We start from the raw sequence: 21,335 nt of genomic DNA, 5'->3' as shown, positions 1-21,335 counted from the left end.
AAAATTACTACTGATCATATTTAGATGAATTTATCCCCCAAATTTGACACGAAGAGATCGTCTATTAGTAGAGAGATGAAATTTTCTTTATACATATTTTTCATAACTTATGAGAGATATATTATCATAAAAATTTGTAAAATTTTTATTTACAAATTGTTTATAATTAATCATAAAGTTTAAATATGAGACAAGAAATATTTACATGTCTTCTATAATATTCGGATTCTCTTTTAGCTCCTATTTATTTTTGTAAAGTTAAGCATGGATTAAAAAGTATTTTTATTACTGCAATAAAATATACTTGTGTCACAACATGTCCGTGTTCACTGAATAATGTATGAAATATGGTAGCATAATTCAAATAATGAGTTGTAATAGAATGATTGTATAAGATTTACTTTACTCATAGGTAGCTTAAGTAAGTTATTTATACTGTACATGTAAATATATATTTATATATTTTGAACATTGGTCTTGACATTTAATATGGTAGTAAATTCTATAAATAATACCAATGTCATTTTTTTTAGAATTACTTGCACAGAAAGCTTTAAGTAGATTTAAAAATATAATATAAAAAGAAAAATATAAATGCATTGATTATACATTGAGCAAATCTAATTAGTATAGGCACTGTAAGACAAAGTTTGATATATTGTCTAAAAATTAGTTTAAATCCTTATATCTATTTTAAAGATAGAGATGAAAGAAATAATATTAGTGATTTTAATATTCTTGGTACTGTATATTTCTTTTATTTCTCTGTAACTACAGTTTAACGAATTTTTATAATAATTCTATTATTAAATTAGTAATTAAAATACAGAGTACAATTGAATAATTAACCTCTTCGGTACGCGCGTCGACTATAGTCGACAGTCGCCGAATGTATTCCCACGATTGACTTTCAGCTAAAGTCAGTAATCACTAAAAGCATACATATATACAGCCTACTGTCAACTTTAGTTAATTATTGTACAAATTCTCGGTTTAGATAAGTACCTATTACAGTTGGGCGGAATATGAGCGCTACATAATATAACTACTTGTCGTTATTGCTTGCAAGTTTAATCGTTCAGACTTTATTTCAAATTGTAAATAATTTGTAGACAATGTACACAATGTATTCTGATTCATCAAGCGAAAACGACATCGTTCCCTGCCTCAACAGTGGAAATGTCGAACGGGCAGGAGTTTTTACTTCGTCTGATTCAGAAGCAGAAATAACCAAAGAAAAGAGCCGTAGTTCAAATATAAAGTGGTTGCATGCGAATTTAAAACCTCAAATACATACGTTCGACGATAGAAATTCTGGAACTATAACAGAGAATATTACCTATTCATCTCAAATCATAGATTATTTCCGAATATTTTTTTCCGAGGATTTGATGACACATATAACGAACACAACGAACAATTTTTATCGATGTACAGTCGAACAATTGGACAACATTCCTCCCTCACTGAAAAAGTGGCATGACACTACGATAAACGAATTATATCGTTTCATTGCTTTGACGCTGACAATGTCGCGCTTAAAAAAATTATCATTCAATGAATATTGGAGTACCAATGAAATTATTAGAACAGATGTCTTTGGTAAACATATGGCACGAGATAGATATGTCGCATTACAAAAGGTGCTTCATTTTAGCGACAAAAGATCAGAGACGTCTAAAAACCTACTAATCAAAATTCGTGAACCTTACAACAAACTGCGCGAAACATTCAAAAAATCATTTTGTCCCTTCAAGAACTTATGTATTGATGAGAGTCATATGCTTTACAAGAAACGATTGTCATTTAAACGATACAAACCTGAAAGGAGTAGACTTGGAATAAAAACGTTTGTGTTGTGCGATTGTAAGACAGGATATGTTTTAGATTTTATCGTTTATACCGGCGCTATTTCTGACGTTGATACATTTTCTGAAAAATTCGGTAGATCAGGCAACATTGTGGTAAACTTGCTACAACAGTATTTAGGAAAGGGTCATCAATTGTTTGTCGATAATTGGTTCTCAAGCCCCGCACTATTCAACTTTTTGCACGATTGTACTACAAACTCATGCGGAACAGTAAAAAAACAACGCGAAGGTATGCCGAAAATGGGAGAAGAATTAAAAAGTGGAGAATTAAGTTTTCGGTCATCGGGTAATTTGCTTGCACTAAAATGGCAGAGCAAACACGAAGTTTGGATGTTATCCACGAGTCATTCAGCGGAATATCGAAACACTAGAAAGATAAATTATCGTACAGGTGAAGTTTTACAGAAGCCTACGTGTATATTAGATTACAGTAAATCAATGGAAATTATTAGTGAAACTAACCGTATAATCAACACGGTTGAATGCACAAAGAATACCTTACAGTGGCACAAAAGATTATTCTTTCATTTATTGGATCTTTCGGTGTGGAATTCGTATTGTTTATATAAATTCAAGACCAAAAAGGTTCTATCAATGTCCGAATTTCATTTAGCATTAATTACGGAACTTTTACAATCGTATCCCCGATCAGTGGGGACAGTGTCTCCTCTTAGATCCGAAAGCCTTTTACGTCTTACAGAAAGACATTTTCCAACTTTGCATAAGAGTGATAAAGCTAATAGAAAAAACCCAATGCGTAGATGTGTCGTATGTGCCAAACTTGATAAAAGACGTTGTTCAAGATATTGTTGTAAACAATGTAATGTAGGCTTATGTATAGTTCCGTGTTTCGAAATGTATCATACACAACATTATTTTTAAATTTAATTTTTTACTTGTTCATATTTATTTATATATTTATCACAGTTATATCAATAATACAATTTTTTACCTTGTTATTGAACTTTTCAAAATTATTCCTTTTATTTATCGAAAGCAAATTATACACGTCGATAATACTTCATTATAAAACACGTGTTATATGAAGGTATCTCGCGCTACGCTTACTCGTAGCAATAAAGTGACACTTATACAGTGGACAAAGGCTGTACCAAACAGAGATTTACTGACATTGCATTAATTAAAGATACTTTTTACATTTATTGTCAAGTTTTATAAATGCAGTGCAAATCAATATACTTGAATCCATTACAAAAATATTTCGATACTATAGTCCAACTCAAAGCACGCATACTTATTTTCGTTTTCTAATAATGTTAATCTATAAAATCGTAAACAACACTTGTACTATTTCGGTATTATCAAGTACAATAATGCAACAGTCGTTTATATGATATTTGAAATTAAACGTATTATTAAAACTGTAGTGTAGAATCGTCCTTTCTTTAAGTTTGCGTCAGTTTTCGTATACAACTAGTTGACCTTCAGTTTGATTATTTTTAATGAGGTTTAGAAGCTGAACCATTACATAATGTTTATTTTGAAGAAGTCTTGTTTCCACGATTCTAAAATAATCTATTATTTAATAATAAGTATATTACTAAATATAGTACTTAGTTTAGAATTCTATTATTCTGAAAACAATTCAATGATATAGAACTGTGAAAACAATTAAGGCCTAATTTTCTCGTTATTTATCAGTCACAAGATCTATTTTCATCTATTAAACATTTCTAATACTTATCATGGAGAGCTGCTGGTAATATGAATAATCATAGTTTCAACTACAAGTATCTTATTAAAAATACTTCGTACATATAATATTTACATTCATAACATAGACGTCGCCTCAGAAGAAACAATGATACATTCATGAGATTTCATCACCTCTCACCTTACACGTTACTGGATCTGTACCTAACTGAAATATTTAATTATGCTAATTAAACATTAAGCTAAAAATTGATCTGATGTTGGTTAAGGCGTTTCTTTAGTCTAAATTTCAATTTTTATTTTACAATACATCTAAAAAAATATAATTACTACATTTATATCGTAATGTGTACATCTTTGTTCCTAAGTTCCATCTTTTACTATAGATTTTATTTATTTAAAAAATTAGGAAATTGTAGTATTGTTTTAATACCTACGAAATAATTAGAGCAACGTATGTTAGCACCTTGTAACGATTATAAGGATTCTTACACGTATTCAGCCTCAGTCAAAATATCACTTAAAAGTACATTACACATGTTTGCATTATTTTTTAATTAAACGTTATTTTCATAGTTTGAATGAATTATAACTGTACACAGATAACAACTGAAAAAACGTACTAATACAAATTGGCATGATGTATTTTTGTCTTATACGTCAATCACGATAAATAATAGTAGTTTAATAATTTAAAGAAACACTATACACATAAAAATTTCCAAGCATTATAATTTATGATTTAAGACTTAAATTTTAAGTAAATCAATCAAAAGCTGCTAATTAGGTGGCGTATTCTTTTATATTAGATAACAGACCTTCATTATGAAGTCCAACATTCCATTTAAAATTGAAAAATATTTTTTATATTTCTTTTCAATATGAATTTATTATATATGCAGTTACCGATGACAAAACGTTTTCCTTATCAACGTTTCATCAATAAATATAAATTGTAATATACATTATTTAGTCGTATCAGATTGATTTTTAATCCTTGGTACTTTTTTCTGTATTATTAAATCTTTTAAGTCGCGAAAAATGCACCATAACTGGTAAAATATCCTTTGATTATTACGTCAACTGTGCTCCTGTCATTCAAATTTGGCAATTACGATCGATAGCATTTTAAAAATATTTAAGATGTCGTAAATTGTCGTAATTGCATGGTCAAATAGAACTTTATGCGCCTAATATCTCGACGTAGGCAGGATTTTTTCAAGACTATTCTGCAGGAATTTTTTATATTTTACAGTATGTAACTGTCAAAAAACAATTCTCATGGTCATTACACTATACCTTATACATCTTCGTAAAAAGACACGCCAGTGTTGACTGGCTCTTATTGCGTCTCCCTAGGATGCTGGCGTAGGATTAGCAGCCGGTGGTACAGCGTTTTTTTGTTTCGCTCGTCTACGTTTGTTTAATAACGCGTTATTTGTGTGATCTAATTGTTTCAAATTGGCCGTATCGTAGTCTACGCGCATGGTAGCTAATGACCGTGTCATTTCTTCTTGAACTTCTGGCCAAAGTTCTTCGCCTTCTCGGAGTACGCGACCAGTATGTAAAGGCGTGGGGGGTACTTCCGTGTATTGCTATATATAAAACAGACAATGATCTATATTTGCGACCGTACAACGCATGAATTGACAATAATGAAACAGAATTCTTACAGCAATCCATTTGTTGCGCATAACCTCGTCGATTTGAAGTCTTTGAGCTGGATCTGTACACAACATACCCTTGATGAGATTCTTTGCCTCTGTGCTTACATTAGACCATTCAGGGGCTGGAAAGTCATATTGGCCTAACCGAATTCTTTTTTTCATCCCTGGTGAAATAGCTAAACCATGATTACTGTAGAAAGGTGGGAAACCACACAATCTAAAATATTATAAAATATTGATATGTTTCAGAATCTATATATAAATTTAAAATATTTATTCGTAAATAATAGTTACATACAGTATATACATTATAACTCCAAGTGACCAAATATCACAGCTTTTGTCATATTTCTCTGGTCCCAAAACTTCAGGAGCTATATAAACCAGAAAAAATATCTGCTTTGTTATTTCCATATGCTTTTACGCAATTAAGTTGGTTAAAAATAAAATTAGAATTTTGAAAAACAACTTACCAACATAGTATGGCGTATAACACGGGGTTTGTAGCGTATCTTTCATATGGGTCTCTTTCGCAAAACCGAAATCAGTAAGTTTCAATATTCCGGTACTATCTAAAAACGAAATACATAATCGATGTATAAGTTCAATTCAGTATGATTCAACGTATGTTAAACATTTCTATGATTCATTCAGCTTTAATATACTTATTTACATACCAGGCTTAGAGTACAAAAGATTTTCCGGCTTAAGGTCTCTGTGTGCAATATTCATATCATGCAGGTGCTTTACAGCAACACAAATTTCATACATTATTTGTGCAGCTTCTATACAAAAATTACATAAGATAATCAGAAAATGTTTCTTATATTTACATTAAATACATCATCAAAATATAATACGTTAACTTAGTTTACCTCTCTCTGTGAAAGCACCATCTTGCCTATCTTGTATTCTCTCAAACAGTTCTCCTCCTTCCATACTAAAAGTCGATGAAACTTATTATTCAATATCGCTCGTTAATATCGTTTATACGATAAAATCACTTAGTCCAAGTATTTACAAGCTTACCATTCCATAATGACTAATAAACATTTATTTCCACTATATGTATTTTCATATACATCTTTGACTTGCACTATGTGCCTGCAGTTCGATGCTCTCCAATGCAATTCAACTTCCCTTCGTGCTTTTACACAATCGTACAGTACCTATAAGCACAAAATTGAACAAAAAATCAATATTAAATTCAACAATTCCAAAATATAGCAATTGCATACAGCTTATAAAAATTTCGAGGCTATAGGAGATTTACACGAAACCTTGAATAAATGAAGTGACGTAATCTGTTAAGATAAAAATGAATAGACATTAGAAGTGATAATATAGTGACTGGCAGTATCGTATAGCATTGTACAATATTTAATAGGTAAAAGAATACGCAATGGAACGCGTATGAATTTTATACACGCGTATGATACTCGTATATTCGCTTTAAAAACCGCTGGTGAACGACCTAAAAACAGCTGACTCCATCGTTAAATCGATAAAACTTATTGCATTATGTAGTGGTTCGCGACCTAACATTCTTGAGTTAATGTACGATAGTCCGCATCGATGAGTACAACGTAGTTTTAAAGTACCGTAATATTCTAATTTACTAACAATGTTTTTAATTTATACTGTCGAATTAAAATATATTACGTGTATGTATATGTATTACATATAATTTATTTGAAATTTAAACGTCTTCCATCTTCCAACCGATAAAAAACACCTTATGTTTGTGAATACGTAAAATAATAAAAAATATTAGTATTGGAAACATGTCGTACGTATAACCAGCTCGTAACGTTCAGCTCAAAGAATTACTTGGCAGAGCAAACAAAAGTTTTATCTAACGCTACAAAGTCGCTATTGGCACAGTACAAATGTCCTTTATTTAAGTAACATCGATCAAGACCCATGTTAAACTCGAATTCTTCACTAGTATAATACTTCATTTCGTTTCCACTTAGTTTGTTTCTTCCTTTTGCTTTCGTATATTTTATGATACAAAGCGAGCGTTATTCTTAATTAAAATATTGTCATTTCGCGTTCAATAGCTATAGAATATTTATAAACTCAAAGATTGCAATATCTGTGGCGTGTAATTTTATGCATCAGTTCGTAAAAATACAGGTCGTGAAAAATATGGCGCTGATATAAAGTTGCGAGATAAAAGAAGGGCGGAAAAAGTGTCTCACGGTTGAGTAGTATTTTTAGAGCATCGAATACATTGGGCGTTCTAAAAATGTTCAAATACAATTAAAACCTGCGGAACGCGCTTGAAAAGGTCGAAACCGGTTTCGACTTGAAGTTGCTGTATCGATGGTGATAATGAAATAGACAACTATCACGTATAAATGAAACCTCTGCGAAAAACTCGTTACATAAGAAGATACGTTCATTTGCACATAAAACTTGCCTTACGTTAAGCGAGACCGTAACAAAGAATCGCTCAGATTCTTACGTTTTCCAATTTACAGAACGTCGAATTCAGATTCAAATTTTTGTGCTTAAAGTACGAAAAATCGACTGTTTTGCTAGGCGAGTGGATTTCTCCGATATTGCTGAACAGCGTATAATCGTCAAGGCGCTTCGATTTGCAGGATTTTCCACGATTGTTATGCTCCCCTTGTAAATGAAAATACATTGGTTACGTGCTCACGAGCATTCGACCGTTTTGTATTATTCCGCGGTAATGTGATTAGCGTTAGCACAAAGTGACATGTCCATTGTTACGACGACTAACAGACGCATAACTGAACTCGTAGGATTATTATTAATAGGCTCTGCGATCAGATTATGCTCAGCAGCCTACACCAGCGTATTTTACGCAGAAAAAGAAACGCGCAATACAGCCGATCGTTTGTTCTTCTTTTTCCCCCCTTTTCTCACCTTAATTATACAAATTATATAACGTTTTTATGTAATCAATATCATAAATAACGTAATAAACGTATAAAACGTTTCGACACTTTCATCAAGCTTACGCGTAAAGGAGAAAAGAATCTTTTTATAAAAAGAAATCGCAACGATATTTTCGTCACTGATTTCCTGTTATTGAGATTCTACTGACGGATCGCAGAAATACAGAAACCGTTCGTTCGTACAAGAACGAAGGAATAAAAATTCAAGTATTCTCGGAATGCTACAGTCAAGGCAAAGAGATGCGAAACAATGGTGACAACGGTCCGACCGATCGTGTCCGAGGCAAGAAGCGATCAATCAACGAAATCAAATTCGTAACAGGAACACGCTTGCTTGCGACATCGGCTCCTGCCATCATTCGCAAATATTGATTTTTTTTCTTTTTTTTGTAGCTACGCGAAGATACGCGTGGAAATACGATTCTCTGACTTTCTCCTCGGGTATGCCTCAAGGTGCTGTTTCTTGTATTACCAGAATCTATACATTGGTATCAGCTTACACCGTATAGCGACCACCACACGTCCTACAAAAATCATTATTTCAATGACACGCATAAAAACATTTCGCATTAATAAAATCGTATTATGGATCCATATCGATGACAATTACAATTATCGCGTGGCAAAGGCGTCGAATCGATTTAACATTGAATCGGAAGTACTCGAAGGTTAATATAAAGAGATAATTAAGAGCGCGCGGCTTAGAATTATCGCCATTACCGTTGGATCTGTTCGTGGTCATGCCGCGTAATTTAAACCGTTTTGCCGATTTATACGACTCGTTTCCAATCATTCGGTCCCGATAATTCGACGTGATAAATTATCCTTAAATTCCGCTCTGCTTGCTAACCATTAATTCGAAACGAATCGCTATATACAAATTAAATTCTTTTTTTTTCTTCGCTGAATTTTTTCTTCCTCTCTTCTTTCAGTTTTTCTTTTTTTCCTTTCGTTAAGATATCGTCTGTATCGAAAATCGATAGGGAATTGAGTAATATCTGTGACAGATACGATCGTGATGACCTACACACCTTTACGCGTTGCTACGAAACTACCATGTTACGTAGAAAAAAGGAAAATATCTATCGATAGTTGGTTTATGACAAGAAATGTATTTTAATCTTTCGATGTTGGATTAGTCGACGGGTCGATACCTTTGATAGCATTGATCATTTTTATACAAGCAAACACGAGATCATCGATGCTACATACATAAGTATAAATAATGACATATTACTGTCGAAACTTATCAAGCTGTTCTTGTCTATACAGTCACAATTATACAGCATATACGGGGTGGTTGGTAACCGGTGGTACGAGCGGGAAGGGGTGATTCTACGCGAAAAAAGAAGTCGAAAACATGGAATAAAAATTTGTCGTTCGAGGCTTTGTTTTCGAGAAAATCGACTTTGAATATTCGCTCGGTACGCGTGCACTTTATCGCCTCTCGTTATAACGGATCGCACTGTAGATCGTCCCGATTGACGTTATTTTTTAATTTTTCAAATTTTAAAATTTTAAGATTGTTATTCTATATTTTCGACTTCTTTTTTCGCGTAGAATCACCCCCTTTCCGCTTGTATCAGCACCAGTAGTTACCAACCACCCTGTATATCAGATGTTTGCATATCCCAATTGCGTGTTTACTTTCTAGTTTACAGAGAAAGAAACTAGATTGTTATTAGAAAAGAGCGTACTAAATCGATAAAAGGAAACTAAATACAGAAAGTAGACAATAGCATATAAATATATTATACTTTGATATGTTAAAGCGTGAGAGGAGATACGTCATTGACTATATATGGTACATATACGTATATATTATAATTTCTAACTGATTGATGTATTCAAAGTGTGATCTACGAAAAGATATCGAAGCCTATCTTTTTTTTTCAAATTTAATTCTTTAAAATATCGCTAATATCGAGAAAAATCTATCAAGGAACAGCTCCTAAATTAGCAAGGCATATGTCGCGCGTGTGGCATCGTATGATTCACGTAATCGGTCGTTGACATTCTATGTATGTATGTACGTACGCCTTTAATCGATGCTTTTTTTCAAAACCTATTTTAAATTATTTTTCAAATTTAAAAACTGATAAAACTATTTTTAACGATTACACGCACGTTGGTGTTAAAATATTTAATAAGTCTCGACAAAGTTATCACGACTCCGAACTCGTTATTACCTTCGCCGGTACTTTTATCATAGACACGCCGGCGATTGATTCCATGATTCATATAATATTTACGATCGCGATGACATTTCACATTTGGCGTTTGTTTAGTTGCCCCTGGAATTCTGCGCGGGAACGACGGCGCGAGAAGTTGCAAGAACAACAAACCGACCGCGAAAAGGCGAAAACACAAGGATCCCCGAAATTTTTCCAAGGCGATACAGAGAAAATAAGAGAGACGAACAGACTTCGAACGATACACCGCATGGTCGGAATCGTCGAATGGGAAATCACCGAGTATAAATAGAAGATGACTCGCGGTCTGGACTCGCTTGGACACCGTCAGTCGATGATCATACTTTAGCACCGCTAAGTGGGTATCGATACAGCAGTACTTGGTTAACTGGCCACGATCCGGAACCTTATCTGGCCAGTTATCGAGGTGGCTATATTTCTAGGAAATCTCAAACATTTGTTTTCCCTGGCGAGTGCGAGTGAGATACAAGTACACGATACCTTTGTTTATTTTAGAAACATAATGCCAGAGGTACATTCACGAAAACGGTATGAAGAATCGGCGGGGATAGCGATAGCCAGCTAAAGAAGTGAAACGGCGAACAATTAACGCGACATTACCGTACATCTCTGACAGATCCTATATATGCGTAAAAATGTACACGCATCGAATAAGGTATCCGGTACATCCTTGGAGCATCGTTCCGCATGTTCCAAAAATAACTAAGGCCAGATGTGTCATATTACACTTATACGTATGAAACATATATTGCTTTTATATCTACTGATAACAATCGAAACGTTCGTAAACCCTGTTACGTTTATCTCGGTCGGTATAATCGAGTAGCAATATGAAAAATAATATGTCTGACGTTTTCAACCTACACGTGTCGTCATACATGCCGCTTTTGTAATTACACGCCTGTACACAACGTTTTATTGCTCGTGCGTGAAATTTTAATCGAGTCTCCCAGCTCCCGGGTAGTTTCGCACGGTAAAATAGAATATAAAGAAACCAAAGGATACGATCAGCTTTGCTTGCGCCGTAATACGCATATAGCGCCATTTCCGTGAACAAAGGAAGAACTAAATAACCCGATTATTTCGGTGTTTCGAAGCTTTCGTATTTGCCCATTTCGTATTCATGTTCCATTAAAATTAAGTCCATTAACGCAAAATTAGCCCTCCGGGTGCAAGCTACTTTTTACTAACACAGCGTAGAGCACCTAAGATCGTGTTTCTAACGTGTTCGAGGCTTTGAAAAATTTAGAAAAATTTATGGCTACTTTTAACGCCTCTACTACGATATCCTGATAGGCGTCAAGATGAAACATTAAACAATTTGTTGTTAAAAACTCGAAGTTTAGAGAAAATTATTTGACGACTGAAGAATCGTTGAGAGGCTAAAATCGCATGTCTCGCGTTGCATGCGGAGGGTTACATCCACTTTCTCGTATACGTATATACAAAAGCCAAACGCATATGTAATTTTTCACGGGATAGCTAACGCAGACTGATTAAAAAAAAAACGACCGATTCGACGGAATAACCAACGAAGACTAATTAAAAAGAACGACCGATTCCACGGAAGAAACCATTGATCGTTATCTCACCTTGAGCGCATATTTTTCCCTGGTATTTTTGTCATAACACTGAACAACTTTTCCGTTTATTCCAAGACCAAGCACGTGATTACTGATTTCATAGTCATCGGTGATCGGTGTGACTTTTGGTAAACGGATGTCGCATCTTGTGACCGTGTGTTCCATGGTTTTCCGTTTGGTTTCCACGGTCGAAACCTCTTTCTCCTTCGTCGACACCTCGATCTCTATTTCCGCTGCTCGTTTCCGTTTTCCTTTCTTATTCTCCTCGTTCTCCTCGCCGACGGGCCTCTTGCACTTTCTAAAATGGTAATCGATCGTCAATCACGTTCTCATCCCATGGGGGAGAAGAGACTCGACTCTTAGTTTTCTTCTTTTTCTACGTGTGTACTACGTGTGCATATATGTATGTATGTATATATATATATAAAAAAAAAAAAAAATAACGCAAATGTACCGACACCATAAATATTCGAAGAAAATTGAGACACTTCATGAGAAATGCGAAGAAGTACGACGATTTGACTGGCACCGTTGATAAGAAAAACCTTAGAACGATAGCATATTTCGTGCTGACACTTGTGAGCGCGCCACGCGAATGACAGTACTGACAGTAGTATAGCTAAAAAAAAAAATTATTTGCCAACGAAAAGCTATTTTATCAGTCGCATCGGCGCCTGTTTTATCTTTGAGAGTTACCAACGGAACGCGATTTATATCCGTTTGAAAGTAAATCGTATTTCCTGTTATTCGCCGCGAGACTCGAACGAAGAAGTTACTCATTACAGATTTCAAGTATTATTTCTTATTACCTTAAACTGATAAGTCCATTATCGTCTGATTAATCGCGACGTGGTACGCCAAGCAGTTACTCGCATGTTGTTATCAAATTGACATTGCGATAGAAAATATCAATGTTTGATTATGTATGTGTAATTTATATAATTTACATCTTTACGTAATTGCTAAATCTTGAAATTTCTAAAAGTTATTAAACCAATTATAGGAAATAAAATTGGCAAAAAGGTTACGCTTAAATGTATCACGCATGGTAATTAGTTAATTGATCGAATTAATTTACTTTGCGACTTACAGGAAATATTTTGGCAAACTGTATAATTCGTTTGTGTGATCACACTGTAAGTACACATGCACGATATAGCGCGATATACTTACTGAAATACGCGCACACCTTTATGTATTACACAACTAAGTTCGATCGATTGCAGTAAAATTATACTACATAGCTCAACGCACGTGAATGGAACATTTTCAAATTATCAAGACTATCCCAATCGGGTGCGTCGATTATGCGTTGCTTTAATGATGATCGATACACGCAATAAAACAGCAACAGAAATGATCGATCGATAGATCAAAGAAACAATAAACAAAGGACAAAAACGTCGTAAAACAGGGTTAAAAAATCAGTCGCAAGTTTTAATCAGCACGAGATTAAGTAATAATATGCAATTGTTATGATTGCAACGAACAAAAATCTACAAAGAACGATGAGGAATAGTGTTTATCGTCGTATTATTCAAAAGGACGAGTTGACGTTATCGTATTTAAATCGATCTGATATATTGATTTCGAGGAAATAAAATATAATACGTTCTACAGATGTTTATGCATGTATGGGAAATTTAAAAGCGGAAATTATATAAAACGCGCGTAATATGCAAAACCGCACGAGATACCCAAAGTGAATTATATGTTATATTATGTAATGGATAATATAAGTGTTTATTTAAGTTTCATTCTTTTTAATTAATAATTTATGAAAGTATGAATATGCATGAACATCTGCAGTCTAATAATATGACAGAGACCTCCAGAATGTCCACTTGGCTGCCGATTTCGGCATTTGTGTAGCTTTTTTTAACGTTTCGAAATCTTTCTAATCGAATCGTTGAACGAAGATAGAAAGCATCGCCTTCCGGGAGGGCCGAAATTCCAAAGAATTCTCAGAGGTAACACAGTCAGGTAGCGGTGAGTTATGGATTAACTGTGTGAGCTCCGCGTCGTCGAATAAAATAAGAATGTGTCTCTAATCGTAACTCAAAACTCGATATCCAAAGAATAATCGCACAGAGAGGGAAGAGGCCAGCTGAAAACCGAAGATAAAAAAACTAATATAACTCATCCTCAATAATGAAACTGGTGATTGACGATGGAAAGAAGCGTGCAAAAAAGCAATTATCAGAAAGCAAGTTTTTACATGTGCGTATGTACATATGTGTAGGGGGATTACACGGGATGCAGTGTGTCTATCTCAACACTTCTAATGAGATGAATCGCGTTTCTGTTACGCAAGTTACACAGCCAAAAGATTCGTGAATTTGGCAATATAAACACAATGGGAGGAACAGAACACAAAATGACTTGTCGAAGATCTATTTGCATAAACGTATATCCACCGCCAAATTCGCCATCTATACCTTATCAAGATTCACTGAGTGATTTACTTAAAATAGCGGTAGCGTATGACGTATGCAAACAAAATAAAATGCATTAGAGATAAGGCAAACTGAAAATCAGGGGAAAGAACAAAAAAAAAAAAAAAAAGAAAAAAAGAACTCTGGCATGATTATAAAAAGATAATTATGCTGGTTGTCTAACGTACTTGGTGACGTCCGCTTCTTCAAAGTTCAATTTCCCGCCATAAAATGATATATTTGAAAGAAAGAATACCACTGTTACAACATTTTATATTTCACACTGTCATGAGAACACTCGATTAGTATTTCTTAAGAATTATTCTTGTCACGATACGTCATAACACTGAATCACAATTCGATACGACGGTATAAAAAATAATGTTCACGAATATTCAGAATGTAACTATGCTTCTATTCGTTTGTTTCACACGAAAAAAAGAAAAAGTTTCTCGGAGGTGTGTCACGCGAATACCAAACGGTCAAAAAGATCAAAATATTTATCTACCTGACCTGTCGTAAAATAGCCGGTTTTAACACGAATATGAAATTATTCGATGACGCCGTTGGAAACCGATTTTTCTCGCTGTGAAAAACCTAATAAGAAGAAAGTTAACCAAACGCAACTTTTTCCATAACCATACTTTCCGTGCATTCGACCGACCACTACTGACTACTGAACTCAAGTCCACTCAACGACTCGGACTTTCATACCAAAAGCCAATTCACAAACACTAGTAGATAAAACGGCTATGGCGGCAAAGCGAAGCGCCCCTACAAGCAATCTTAGGATGTGACTCACTACACAGGGACGACTCTACGCTATAATTTTTTAGGTCCATACGTCAGTATTTTGGGCCCCTTTTATAATTTCTATGAAATTTAGTTTTTAAAGAGTCTACTACGTTAAAGTGACGACAGAGTGATTAAATGAAATACGGCTTTACAAGCTAATAATTTTTTTTTCAATTATTATTATTATAGGTTTATTTTATGTTACACTACAATTAGACATGTATGCATGTATATACATAATTTTTCGATGTAATAAAACTGAAGGGGGCAACAATCTTCAGGTCTCTTGCATTTTTATCACTTAGATAATTACAAAATTATTACATTTAATATAAATATATCTTTTCGTACAGGCACATTTTATATTTACATACAGGTTTCTCTTTCGTCTTATCGTTTCTAATCATATTGTCCATTAAGTATTTCATTAAATAAAAACTGTATCACACAAAGTATATGAACGCCAACAAGATAATTTCCATTGATACAATTTGTCATTAAAAGATTGTACGTGACGTGTGATGCAACGAATAAGTTCTTTCATAATATACGAATAACAATTTCTATGTATTACAGTCAATATCGCTTATGATACTGTAAAATTAAATTACTATCGGTATTATCGTTATTGGTACAATGCACCACAGTATCGTTTCATGAAAAATTCGTTATTACTTTTATTAAAGTATGCGGTATGTACTGTTAACAGTTACTAAAAATTACATCAGATTTTAATCAACAGATATAATTTACAGAATATCTTGAAAAGAAAACGTATTGTGGTTTAATCTTTGGATTATCGAATTAGAGAAAATACTTATGTTTAACTAAATATTAAACATTGCTAGAAATATTGTACTTGGTACTTATACCTATTAATCAGAAAAATGTTTATGGAAATCTCAATCAGCAAAACCTTTTTATGAACATTAACAATTGAGAACAGTTTAAAAATATTTAACGATTCGCACATTCGTTACAGTATAACTCGGAAAAATATCCATATTCTAAATGTTATTAATAACATTAATTATATAGCATTACTTTTATCCTAACTTACTAGTGCTAATTTAATATTTCATAATTTTCAAGTACATACAAATAATATATGCGCTTACATTTATATTCTATTATATGAATATAATTACAATAATTAACAGTAAGATATAAAATGTACAATTTATTAAGTAAACGCATACATATTTATTTCTTTATTTCTTTTAACTTGCTAAGTGTTTTTGTTTTTCATAAAAAATATACTATTATTGTCCATTTTGAAGTAAATAATACTTGATGCATAATAAACTCGATATTTAAGAAAATTCCGTTTCTATTTTGTTGAAAATAAAATAGATCTGATATTTTTTTCTTGAATGTAGCACAAATTAGTATTATTGCACAATGTATTACTTTTTTATGGGCATTTTAAATACGATGCATCTTTTTTTACTTAATCTACGATAAAACACAGTCTAGAAATATATCATATTTGCAATGATTATTTTCTAGAAAAATAAGTAAAAAGTGTGCATACGCCAACTCATATCTAACAAAATTACTATGTCATTAAAATTATAACGAAATATGTAATTTGTTTGTACTGATAGTTATATTGAATTATCTCCTCTTTTATCAAAACTAAGACATTAGTGATTTTTGGACGGAAAAATGCAGTGATCATAAAGAAATAATTTAGCTAACGTTTTAAACTTCTGTGAAGATTTTAATGTATATGTGGCAGAAAAAAAATTTTTCTGAAATTTTTTTACAATTTTTCAACATTTTTACGTAAAAATAATTAGAATATTATACATGTAATAAAAAACTGCAGAATTGATGAAGTAAAAGATTATTAATTCGAGCAAAGGGCTATCTTTCTTCACTGCTAATAAATTATAAGTATAATAATATTGTTTATAATATTTTTAATAATAATTTTTATAATACATGCCAATACAAAACTTTCCAGGTATATATTTTTATTTAAAAAACTCGAAATCAAAGCTTCTTTCTGCTTTTTGATCAAGTGATAATTAGTCACGTATGATATTGTAACATTGTTTGTAATTTTAATGAAAAGATGAGTTTATATTGACAGCAATGATAACAATATTTTCGATAATAAATATGTTACTATTAACATTTTTTACAAATACAACGTTTTGTGCAAGACGGAAAGTTTTGTACAACAGGTAGTCAATTTATAATAAATAAAAAAATGTTAAACGTTGAAATATTTTAAGCTAAATATTACATCTGATTAACAAGTTAAAACACATCTACCCTGAGTTTTAACAACTTTAAAAAGAGGCTTGTGAGAAATATATATATATATATACATATATATGTATATATATATATATGTATAGGGAGAGAGAGAGAATTATAATTCTTTTATGAAAAATAAAAATCAACATTGCCTCGTTACATTTTCCTTTCTCAATGTATAAAAATATTCGTCATTTAGCGCTAACGCGTATATGTGTATATATATATATATATAACATATGTATGTATTTATAGATATCACTTTTTTAGGTCACGATTTACATTGCACAATTAGTAATTGTCACCCCATATGACTTTCAGGTTCAGCTTTGTAATCTTGCATAGTAAGAATATAAGGCACGACACTAGCTACGCTTACCCTACCGATAAGACCTGCAAAGAATAAATCTTCCAAGACCCTAGGGTTAATTGAACGAAGTGGTGCAAGCCTTAAAAGAAGGCGCGGTAACCTGTTGGATCCTACGCGTTGTTGTAATTCTGTCCACGCAGCTTCTTGTAAAACTTCAACCTTTTTACGCCACACGCCGGCTAAGACATTGTCTATAAAAATTTCAATTTAAAAATAGACAACTTTTGTATAAATGGAGCATTCTTTACTTACCGGCACTGAAAAGAGTCAACGCTTTAAGGTACGCGTATTCAACGGAATCCACTTGTAATTTATGAAGTGAGCTAACACAATCTTGTAGTCTACATATATGTTCTGTGACAGACTTCACTTTACTAGCTGTAATTTTTTCCTGTGCAATACTAGCTTGTAAATGATTTATTATTGATGTTAGAATACTGGGAAGGGATAAAGTGTATGCACATTGTGCAAGTCCTAAAGTAAAAAGCTGTCCCCAGGAAGTGCGCACTAACGTTGTTTGAACTTCAGATCTGTAAAAATTAATAAGTTTATCCAATGTATCTTTACATGTATCATTCTGATTAATATCATGCTCTTTATTTACGCACGGTAATGCTTGAAATGCCGGAATTCCTCGGGCCCAATGAACTGACAAAAAAAGTAATCTAGCGGCACTTTCGCAAATATAATGTATCGATAAGTACGCAGGAGCTGGGCTTGGGGCCCTTAATTCGAATAACGTATGTCTTTCGGAAATTAATTGGCCAGTCCATTCTTCTTCTGGCTCACTTGAACCATTAACACTCTATAATAAAATTATATAAAAGTCGCAAAAACATTTAAAGATATTTTGCAAAGATTTGCCTGATATAAATGAAACATACATCTCCAATAAGTTTAGCCATACTATCTAATGCATGCGAAATAAGTAAACGTTCTCTTGCTAATGTTAATGCATCACTAAGATCACTATCACTGCTTTGGTCTTCCATACTGGGGCTTTCAGGTTGTTCCCAAGTTGGAGGAGTCTCAGATACTGATTGCTGTGGTTCAGGTTTAACCCTAGGACTTCTGTTTCCTACTTTTGTTCCTGCTGATTCACCTAACACTGGTTTTCTCTCATGTTGAACAGCTGTAACATTATAGTACAATATGTTAACAATTATAAAACTGTTTAAAATTAAATTAAAAAACCGAACGCTTCATTCAGTATCTTAAATAAACTTACAATCACTTCTCATTCCCATTGCAAGACATTTCTGAAGCCTGCAATACTGACATCGATTTCTATGGTGTTTGGTAACTTCACAACTTTTGCTTCCTCTACATTGATAACCCAATTGTTTTCTAATGCTACGTTTAAAAAATCCTTTACAACCCTCGCAACTTATTGCCCCATAATGTCTTCCACTAGCCCTATCCCCACAAACCACGCATAATTCTAATGACAGTCCCAAACCTAAAGAACCACGGACATCTCTTGCTAATTTTACCTGAAAAGTAATGAAATGTGAAGCAAATATTCCGAACAATGTAAAAATTAAGAAACAAATAGATGAAAATCCTACCTCTACATCAACATTATTTAAATGTTCAATTCCGGAGTGTAAATGAACAATGCCTGCGTGAGAACTCAAATTACGAAAATCTCGTCCCATTTTGTGATCAACTTTATCATCATGTACGTTGTCTACATGATTATTTCGATCCCTTTCCATGTCTCTCTAAAAATATATAGTTCATTATACAATTAATAAAAAGTATCTTAAAAGTTCTGTTCCTAATTTCTGCAAAAATTAATACACCGAAATTATACCACAGCGGGATGATGCGCTAAACTGTGAAAATTTCTTCCTACATTCTGATCTAGTTTATCGTCTTGTAAATTTTCACCCCGATCGTTTTGATCAATTTCCATATCCCGCTGTAATAAAAATAAAAAGTTGTTATTAAATAATCTCAAGAAAGTAATTTGAACATTTAAGGATTAGGATAATAATTTTTAAATAATTAAAAAATGAAATAAACACCTCTGTCTCAACATCAGCTACATGATCCATACCATGGTGACGAGATAAATTACGGAAATCCATTCCTACTTTTCGTTCCTCCTCGTTTTCATTTAAATTATCGTGATCATGCGGTTCCCTATGATCCCTGTCCATTTCTTTCTGCAAAAATAACAAATAAAGATACTTACATAATTGTACAATTCGTAAAACATAAAATATTCCTATGGTGACGTCACTATACATATCTATATTACGTATATCTTAAACAACCGCAAATACTCGCAAACCACTTGTTGTTTAAGGAAATTGCGTATAGAATTCATAAATTAATATCTTTCCGCTTTGTCGATACATATCTTTGAAAGAACAATGATAATTTTACATTCATATTCAAATAAATAGACAATTAATTAACCGTTCCTTTCACAATAATCAGCACCCTCTTACAAAATAATTTACCAACAAATAATATCAAATTATCAGAGGTAAATTGCAGCTTATAAACTTTAAACAATTTTTACAATTTTACGGTAAATAGCACAAACAGCTGGCTTGCTTGTGAAATTCACTTATAGAAATTTGCTCGTTTTATTTCCAAACTTGTTACTGTTATGCAAGAGAATTTACTAGCGTCAATATAACCTGTAAGTTTGTAATATAAAATAATTTACTAATAACATTGTTCAATTGTATAAGAAAGATCTAGCTTTAATGTGACTGAAAGAATACATAAAAAAAAATCTTTTCTATGAAGATTGCATAATGCTCCACAGATATTGGTAGCATTACATCGAATAGGATCGGATAAATCGTGATCATGTACAATCCGATTTGATCTAGGCAGATAGAAGGTATCGTTTAAAGGCCTAAGCGTCGACGCGGTATAAAAATGAAAACTGGAGCATTTGCCGTCCGCCCCTACCTGCCGCAACCCTTTCCCCCTACCATTTTAAGAAGTGAAAGAGATGGTCCCGAGTTGTTCGGTTCGTAGGTTGCTACGTGGTTAAGCGCATGCCGATACCATAGCCATGCTACACTGGCTGTCATAGAGCGAATGGTCCATTTCCATACACTCGTGATCCGACTTCGTCACCACTGTCAGTGCAGTAACATGAGAAAACGATGCCTGTACCGTTGCTCCAAAATACTTAACATTCTTGGACCTTACGTTTCGTTATGCATCGTACTCTCTCTGTAAGCGTACTCTCACAACCTTTCTAATCACGATAAAGCTTTCAACCGAATAACCACAGCTACTTTCGAACGTACGAAAATACGTTTGTGCTTTTTAGAAATTTTTTTACATTTAGAATCAAATTTCTTTCATACAAACCATCAACTTGTATACACACAATACTTACTTTATCTTTATGATCAATAATAACACACGTATCTGATTTCACGGAAGTGTCATGCATGAGATTCAACGTCATTCCATTTTGCGATCAAGAATTTCACGATAGTAATATGACACCTGTCGGTCTTTTCTTTTTTTCAAACTTGAGCCATTGACCCGT

General features: G+C 33.2%; 1 protein-coding gene, 1 long non-coding RNA gene and 1 pseudogene across 13 annotated transcripts; 2 read left to right on the top strand and 1 right to left on the bottom strand.

The window, feature by feature from the left end:
* Nucleotides 1-1,167: 1,167 nt before the first annotated feature.
* On the top strand, nt 1,168-2,759 carry LOC117206822 (annotated as a pseudogene).
* Nucleotides 2,760-2,827: 68 nt separating this feature from the next.
* On the bottom strand, nt 2,828-20,918 carry LOC117206821 (MAP kinase-activated protein kinase 2). 12 transcript variants are annotated; one of them, XM_033446502.1, is made up of 17 exons: nt 20,764-20,918; nt 19,837-19,977; nt 19,623-19,730; nt 19,375-19,530; nt 19,035-19,299; nt 18,691-18,938; nt 18,415-18,611; nt 18,059-18,336; nt 17,742-17,997; nt 11,948-12,236; nt 6,242-6,381; nt 6,088-6,152; nt 5,890-5,997; nt 5,686-5,784; nt 5,511-5,586; nt 5,219-5,429; nt 2,828-5,140 (listed from the first exon to the last, which is right to left on the bottom strand). In XM_033446502.1, the coding sequence occupies exons 1-17, from the start codon at nt 20,863-20,865 to the stop codon at nt 4,901-4,903; spliced, it is 2,979 nt and encodes a 992-aa protein (XP_033302393.1). In that variant the 5' UTR covers nt 20,866-20,918; the 3' UTR covers nt 2,828-4,900. The 12 variants fall into 12 exon arrangements, 11 of the variants coding, with proteins under 11 accessions (XP_033302393.1, XP_033302385.1, XP_033302384.1 ...); XR_004487441.1 differs by lacking the exons at nt 17,742-17,997; nt 18,059-18,336; nt 18,415-18,611; ... (4 more) ...; nt 19,837-19,977; nt 20,764-20,918 and adding exons at nt 12,748-12,753; nt 13,768-14,045; nt 14,562-15,154 and having other exon boundaries at nt 2,828-4,774; nt 4,845-5,140; XM_033446494.1 differs by lacking the exons at nt 17,742-17,997; nt 18,059-18,336; nt 18,415-18,611; ... (4 more) ...; nt 19,837-19,977; nt 20,764-20,918 and adding exons at nt 12,748-12,753; nt 13,768-14,045; nt 14,562-14,577; nt 14,882-15,154.
* Nucleotides 10,432-11,273, top strand: LOC117206824. The gene is made up of 2 exons (XR_004487442.1): nt 10,432-10,761; nt 10,851-11,273. It is a non-coding gene; the product is annotated as an uncharacterized LOC117206824 (long non-coding RNA).
* Nucleotides 20,919-21,335: the final 417 nt, after the last annotated feature.

This window comes from Bombus bifarius, unplaced genomic scaffold (genome assembly GCF_011952205.1).
Source record: "Bombus bifarius isolate JDL3187 unplaced genomic scaffold, Bbif_JDL3187 scf7180000008008, whole genome shotgun sequence".
In the NCBI taxonomy this organism is placed as follows: Eukaryota; Metazoa; Arthropoda; class Insecta; order Hymenoptera; family Apidae; genus Bombus; species Bombus bifarius.
This window is presented reverse-complemented; position numbering and strand designations above follow the sequence as displayed.

Bases quoted from the DNA above. Each gene is read 5' to 3' on its own strand.
- LOC117206821 (XM_033446502.1), bottom strand. From the start codon at position 20,865: ATGACAGCCAGTGTAGCATGGCTATGGTATCGGCATGCGCTTAACCAC. The intron at 19,300-19,374 runs GTAGGATTTTCA...ATTACTTTTCAG, and splicing joins TAAATAATGTTGATGTAGAG to GTAAAATTAGCAAGAGATGT. The intron at 5,430-5,510 runs GTATGTAACTAT...ATAATATTTTAG, and splicing joins GGAGTTATAATGTATATACT to ATTGTGTGGTTTCCCACCTT.